This window comes from Fukomys damarensis, unplaced genomic scaffold (assembly GCF_012274545.1).
Source record: "Fukomys damarensis isolate Sample0158 unplaced genomic scaffold, DMR_v1.0_HiC HiC_scaffold_17, whole genome shotgun sequence".
NCBI classification, from domain to species: Eukaryota; Metazoa; Chordata; class Mammalia; order Rodentia; family Bathyergidae; genus Fukomys; species Fukomys damarensis.
In genome coordinates, this window is record NW_022900929.1 from 48,040,671 (window position 1) to 48,048,021 (window position 7,351).

Below are 7,351 nucleotides of genomic sequence, written 5' to 3' on the forward strand. Positions count from 1 at the left end.
CTTCCCTCCCGGCGCCACGGCCCCCTCCCACTTCCCCGCCGGGACAGCCCGGCCCCTTCCCGTGCCGGAGCACTCCCCTGGCCTCCCCTCATTCCCGCTCGCTCGGACATTATCTTGTAATCATTGCCTTCCTTCCTTGGTCCCCGCAAGAGAAGGGAGTGGCGGACCCCAGAAGAGGGTGAGGCGGAGGGGTGGTCCTAAGGGAATGTGTCAAAACGTGGGCATAACCTTAGGGTGTGGGGAGACTGACGGAGGGCTGCGGTGCGCCTGGTGGGAACGCAGGGAAGAGCGTGGGTCCTCCTGCCAGCTGGCGCTGGGATCTAAGTTCGGTTAGGGACCCCCATTCCGCTCCACTCCCAGCCTCTCTGGCAGCAGCTTTGGCAGAGTCTGAGCTATTCAAGCTCCTGCACCCTCCAGCTCCAAGGCAGGTGGTGTTCTGGTCTTCTGTGGGGCCATAGCTTTCATTCCCCAATACCAACTGAAAATCAAAATGGCTCACCACTGTAATCCCAGTATTCTGGGAGGATGAAGCAGAAGGATCTCATGATTGAGCCCAGACTGGGCAGCTTAATTTAGTGAAACTCTGTCTCAAAATTTAAAAAATAGGGTGAAGGGAGTGAAAGGAGGGCAGGGGTACTGGGAAAAAATAAGAACCAAGACATACCATGTAAAGGTACAAGACCCAATGATAAATGTAACTGTATTTGTTTGCTTTAAATGTACCAATAAACTTAATGGGAAAGATTTGAAAAAATAAAAAAAAGGGCTGGGAACGTAGCTCACTGCTAAATCCTTGGGTTCAATCTTCAGTACAAGAAGAAGAAGAGGAGGAGGAGGAGAGGGGCGGCTTCAACACCTAGAAAGCAGCTTGAGAGCATGTGACCCTGTGTGGGGGAGGGAGGTGACAATAAAGGGGGCTTCCTGTAGGGCAAGAGAAGGGCTAATATCTGCAAATTCCCACAGAGCCACCCCCTCCCATTTCCTGAGTCAGAGCCTCCAAAGCCCAGAAGAAAGGGCAGGCTCTGGGACCCAGAGCTCCATCCCCTGAGATTAGGCTTAAGGTGGGGCTGGTGGTGAGCTCTGGAGGAAGTGGTCCACCCTGGGCACCCGGGAGCCAAGCCTCCGGGATTTCTTCCTGCTGCCAACTGGGCTCTGGCCTTGTGTGCTACAAGGCTTTCATCTCCAACCCCCAGTGTTCCCTTCCTGCCTTGGCCAGACTGCCCTGTCTCTGCCTCCCTGGTTGTCAGCTCCTGGCATTCTTAACCCCCCCACTCCATCCCACCCTGCACATCAGGCTCTCCTCAGCTTTGGCTAACATTCAAACATGTTTATTGACTCCTGGGGCCAAGGCAGATCTCAAAGGCAGTTTGGGCACAGCAGGGACTGCACTCAAGAAAGATGAGGGCTGCAGGGAGTGATCCTGGCTCCTATAGGCAGTGTGAGGTGCTTCAGTTTCCTCCTTATACTGGCCCTGTGGCCACTCCAGGCTTCAGGATCTGGCAAGCATCTTTTCACACTTACTGCTGGGGGTGCTGCCTCCTCTTCCTCATGCCAAAGGGTATCGGGCCCTGCTTGGTGAAGGTAGTTGTGTGGTGTGCTGTCATGTGGTTGTTGTTTCCACTCTGCAGCCACTTGCAGTTTTGTATAGTAACAGAGGGCCCTTTAAGAATGAGAGTGGCGGTGTTGGGAGGGTTTAGAGTCGGAAAGAGGAGGTCTGCAAACCCACTGGGGAGGAGGACAGCGGCGCCTCGTGTTCACCTGGGGGAAATACAAGGGGGAACTCGCCTGCCACTGGCTGTGTCAAGGTGTGTGCCCTGTGCCTCAATCCCAAGTTTTTCCTGGTAAGGGAACAGTTACGCCAATTTCTCACCTGATTCCCTTGGGCTCCAGGACTTGGAGTTCCAGTCACAATGGGCCTGCCTGTCTGGTTTTGGAAAGGTAAGGTCTCTGGAGTTTGGAGAGTTTGGGCCATTGAATATGAAGAGGTCCCTGCTGTCCTGGCATGCTGAACCTGCTCTTTCTGTGCCCTCCTCTCCTCAGTAAAGCCTGTGCATGTTTCAGGAACTGAGGTGGGGAACTGCTTTAGCCTCAGGCAGTTCAGACTCTCAGACAACATGGAACCAATCTTCGTGCATTGGCTTCCAGTGGTTCCCCCATCCATTTCTGTCCCTCTTTGGCTTGGCTCTGGGGCAGACAACCTCCTATTGCTGCTCCTGTGCTCAGACAGAAATTTTGTCACCTACGGAGACAGGAGGAGCTTGTGGGGCATGAGCTGGAAGAGCCAGAGTAAATGTGCCTAGTAACTCTGGGGTGGGTTGGGGAGAGCAAGGACAAAAGTCAAGGCACACACAACAGTGCTCAGTAGGGAGTCACTGGGTGGCCCAGGGAGTCAAGTGTGCCATTCCTGGTCAGATCCTGGGTGGGGGATGTGGTTGGGCACTCACCTTGGAGATGGCATCACTCATTTTATCATGTACCCTTCAAAAGGCTTTTTTGGTTGTTTCCTGGCATTCTGAGAGATGGCAGAGTGGGTTGCAGGTGAGCAAACAGTTTTTCTTGGGAAAAGCCTTCTGCTCACAGACCCAGGCCTACTCTAGTTGGCAGTGAATTGACAGCTCACTAGGGAAAAAGGGGAGCCTATCACTGGGCTCATGGCTCCAGAAGCGCTGCATCAGATTCTCCAGTTCTTCCAAGCCTGGAGTCTCAGGGCTGGACGGAGGCAGCTCAGTCAGTGGGGGCTGGATCCGCTTCTCAGCCACTGTTTCACGGATCAGTGATATCTGGGGCACCACTGTGGAGGGTGGAAGGGTGACAGAAAAGGCACTCAGGGTCCGAGGGGATACCTGTCCCTTTGGCCGAAGAGGAAGTACAGAAGACAGTCTGAGTAGCTAAGCTGGAAGGGGAGGGCTCAGGGCTTTCAGGAGGCTAACTGGGATTAGAACCCCAAAGTCTGCTTACTTTTACCCTCGGGTTCTCTTCCTGCAACACTGCCTACAAGAGGATCCCAAAGCTGCAGAAAACACAGGCAGCCACCTGGCCAGCCACTGGCAAGATTCCTTTCCCAGATACCCTGTCCTAAAAGGGGCTTCAGAGAGGTGTAGAAATCCGGGATGTGTGTTTGGGGTGGGTACCTTACCTGTAGACATCACTGGCCTTGGTCGCCTTCTTGAATATATCAGCCAACAATTCTGGGGCCAAATAAGCCAGGGTGCCCCCTGGCTCCTGGAACCTGCACCCTGTTCCTGACTGTGACTTGCCCTGAAATGTGGAGAGGCCAAAATCTGCCAACTGCAAAGGAAGGGAAGGAGGAAGACTTGAACCAAGTGGACCGGACTGCCACTAGAATTCTCCCTTTCCTTGCAGAAGATGCAGGGCCTGTCTTATAAAGGGAGTGAGGAAAGGGAGATTCGGTGGGGGCTTGAGTGGGAAATCTAGGTCTCCTGTGGGTGGGTATGGGCCACAGAGTGACTGAACAGCGTCCTTCCTGACAGGGCTGTCTCCTGGGCTGAATCTGCCATGGTTCTTTGGAGGCTCTGGTGGGGTGAGTCCATGGAACTGTCATGGATCAGGACCTCTATTGCCTGGTGTGGCAGAGGCTAAAATTCCTGGCTGGGCTTTGACCTCTGGGCAGTCCAGAGCAAAAGCTGAGGGTACTCAGCAGATAGGGCTGCCACAGGACCTGTTCCAGTGGGTGGGGCAGTGACAGCTCTGGGGGTGGGGGTTGGGGATTGGGGGGGCTTCTCCCAAGGTTGGGCTGGGTGTGAGTGGGCTGACCTTGGCGTGCAGTTTTGTGTCTAGCAAGACATTGGAGGGCTTGAGGTCCCGGCGCAGTAGCACGGAGTTCAGAATGTGCAGATAACTCATCCCGAGCACCATTTCCAGCAGCAGGCGGCAGACTAGCGGCCAGGGCGAGGGCAGTCCCGCTGCAGCAGCCCGGACAAGGAGCTGTTCTCCAAGAATGGTGTCACCAGAGCTGGCCCAGACACGCCTTCCCACTGCAGGTTCTCGGCCACTCCTAGAAGCCTCAACACGTACTGCCTATGTGGATTTGCCATGCCCTCACCAACTCGGATATCGCCTCCCTAAAGAGAAAGCTGCGTGGTGCGGTTTCCCGGAAAGACCTCTCCCTTCCCGGTGCAGGCGGGTAGCTCAGTGGCCCCGCCCCCTTTGGCAGCCCTCAGCCCGGACACTCACAAATTCACTATCTTGGCTATCACATCTCGGTCCCCCTTCCTACGCTGTGCCCAGAACACCGCCCCGAACTGCCTTGGCCTACAGACTCTTGGTTCTTCAAGTCCTCGCAGGACACCAGAGGGGTGGAGGCACCGACGGGCCTGAGAGAGGGGTCTTGTCCACTAGCCAGCTGGCCATGCCGCACTCCGCGCTGCTACCCTCAGTTCTGGGGACCCCCACCCCTTCCCCGCATTTGTCAATCTCTAGCTTCCGGCGCCCCCACTAGGTCCCTGGCTTCTCAAAGGCTTCTCTGAGTCTCTGTAGGGTGCCCTCTCCCGCTCCCCACTCCCCACAGATTTGAGACATCAGGCCGCCAGCTGCAAGAGACTTTTGGAAGTTGTGCAGATGGAGCGACTTCTGAAGCTGGGCTTTTCTTGATCCTGGGGGTTGGGATCTGTAGAGGGGGTCACTCTAGGTCAAGGCACAGGTTCCCCTTCCCAGGACGTTCTGCTACGAGAGTGACTCAATCACTTCCTCCACCCACAGGCTCCTCGACAGTCCTGCCCCACCTCACCCGGTGAGGTGAGGCAGAAGGAAGGCTAATGTTTTTCTCTTCTGGCTGGTGTTTCCTGTGCACACCCTGTGAGGTGCTGCCAAGCTAGCAGTAGCTGGGCTTTGAGAGTGCCCTGGAAGGAGTCTTCACCTTCCAGGAACCCACATTCAAGTCCCTCCTACAGCCCGCTGTCTTTTCCTTCTCTAGCTGATGCCCAGCTCCAACACCTGCCAGGACTGGGCTGGGGAGGTTTTACAGTCCTATGGTTAGGATTTAATGGTCCCAGGGGTCAGCCTTCCCACAGCTCTCCTGAGATCACAGCTAACACTCCTGTAAAGCTTATCATGTACCCAGTGAGTTTATTTAATTTTACATCAACCCTGAGGGTGTAGATTTATTATATTTCACAAACTAGGAAACTGAGGCACTGACACAGAATAAGTACCTTACCCAAGCACATATGGAAATGACATAAGCCTGGCTCTGAATCATCGTGTTATTCTATTTTCACGTAGACTTCAGGCCTGTACCATTCCACTGGTGATGCAGGTGCCTGGGAGGGAGAACCATTCATCAATGCAGTGAAGGGTCCCTGTCTCTTTTCCTGCCCAGGGCCTGACCACTGCTCTTGCTGAGGCAAGTGCCTGGCCTTGGCAGGGATTTATGCACTCTATAAACAGGAGCTCTGTGCTCAGGTTTGTTTAAATTGTATATGCGTGACAGTTTATCTTGTCTTCCAGTTAACAAGTAATCACTACCTTGTGTGAAACCCACTGTCTTGACAATGTGTTTTAGAGGCAGGGCCATCAGTTCATCCCTGGAGACAGCATCTCACACTTGGGCTGTGAAATCTGCAGCTGCTGGAGAGGCTTTGGTGGCCTCCTTATTCAATGTAGCACCCCAAATGGCCCTTTATGACCCCCAAATGTTCCAATCCAATCTCCTGTAGTATTTCCTGGGTGTAGCATAGGTTTCCCGTCGTTGCAAGCCCTGATTAAGGAATACTCACAAGGTGTGGTGCCACTAAAGATCAGGTCAAGCATGGGGTGTGCATGGCCACAGCAGGTGAGTGGCAGTGAATGCACCTGCAGCTGGGCCAGGAAACAAGAAAGCGAGGCTGAGAGGTTAGGGAAGGGCTAAGGAGAGAGAGGGAGGAAAGAAAGTAGGGGAAGGGACAAGTGGAGAACCCTACTGTCCATACTGGTCGAATGTTTACATTTTTAAAAATGAATCACAGTAAAAGATACATTGTCACCAATGTCCCTCAAAATATTCACCCTGCCACTGCTTCAAATACACCCAAGACATGGTTCTTGCCACTTTCTGAAGCAGTTCTGGAGGTTCTCTTCCATGACTATTTAGTGTGCTGTGGCTGCCTTCGTGGCTCGAATTGATTGAAACTTCTCCTTTTCATGGTCACTTTGACTTTGGGGAAGAACCAGAAGTGAGGAGCCAGATTCAGTGAATAAGATGATTGAGGGCTAAACGTAATTTCCTTTCTTTCTTTCTTTCAACAGGGTCTCATTATGCAGTTCAGGCTGGCCTTGAACTCATTATGTAGTCTAAATTAACCTAGAACTCACAACTATCCTCCTGCCTCAGCCTCCTAAATGCTGGGATTACAGGCGTGCACTACCATGCACCACCATGCCTGGAACAAGCATACTATTTTTATGAGCCTACTTTTCCATCGGATGGCACCCAGAAGCAGCATTCATATACATATGAATTTCACCTTATAAAAACACTCACGAGAGAACTTGCAGAACTGTATCAGAAAGTGTCAACAATGATTGAATAAGTGTATCTGAAGCCAGGAGGAACATTTTGAGGGATTCATGGAAATATTTTTTACTGTGATAAACTTTTAAACGTTCACTGTATATTTCAATCATGACCACAGCCACTTGGAGGGCTTAAAAAAATGCTGATTCTGAGATGACTACTTCCACCCTAGACCAATGAGCCATGGCAATGGGCCCCTACTTGGGTAGCCCCCAAGTAGCTCGGGGCTTTGGGGGACTGGGGAGCATAATACTTTTATAAACAGTTAAACAGAGAAGCTCATAATACACATAAAGTTTAGTTATAATGGTAGGCACTGAAGTGTGCTGCTTATTCTAGTGAAAAATCAGAACCCTGACACTAGCATGGTGGCACATACCTGTAATCCCTGCACTGTGGGAGGCTGAGGCAGGAGGATTGCAAGTTCAGGCCCAGCCTGAGAAATTTAGCAAGATCTTGTCTAAAAATAAAAAAATAAAAATAAAAATGGGGATGGAGGTATAACTCAAAGGCCCTGGTTCAATCTCCAGTGTCACACACACACACACACACACACACACACACAAAACCCTAATATCCGGTAGGAAAGAGAATGAATAAATTATATAATAAAATACAATGCAGCCATTAAATGATGCTGTTGACCTATACTTATTAATGTGAAAGGTATTTATTAAGTGATAAAAGCAGATCAAATAATATTACATTTTTGGTTTGTTTAAAAATTTCTGCCAGAGAGGGCTGGGGATTTAGCTTAGCTCAGTGGTTCTGCCACCTGCCTCACAAGTGCAAGGACCAGAGTTTGATCCCCGGTACCAAAAAAAAAAAAAAAAAAAAACC

At 51.6% G+C, this 7,351-nt stretch overlaps 1 protein-coding gene across 1 annotated transcript; it reads right to left on the reverse strand.

Annotated features, from left to right (window-relative positions):
• Positions 1-1,577: 1,577 nt before the first annotated feature.
• On the reverse strand, positions 1,578-4,071 carry Ripk3 (receptor interacting serine/threonine kinase 3). Its single transcript, XM_019207843.1, is given in 8 exon segments — positions 1,578-2,239; positions 2,445-2,512; positions 2,621-2,791; positions 2,965-2,985; positions 2,988-3,010; positions 3,137-3,288; positions 3,775-3,911; positions 3,914-4,071. Coding segments are annotated over 8 exon segments (1,260 nt in total). The 5' UTR covers positions 4,056-4,071; the 3' UTR covers positions 1,578-1,693.
• Between the last annotated feature and the right edge of the window lie 3,280 nt (positions 4,072-7,351).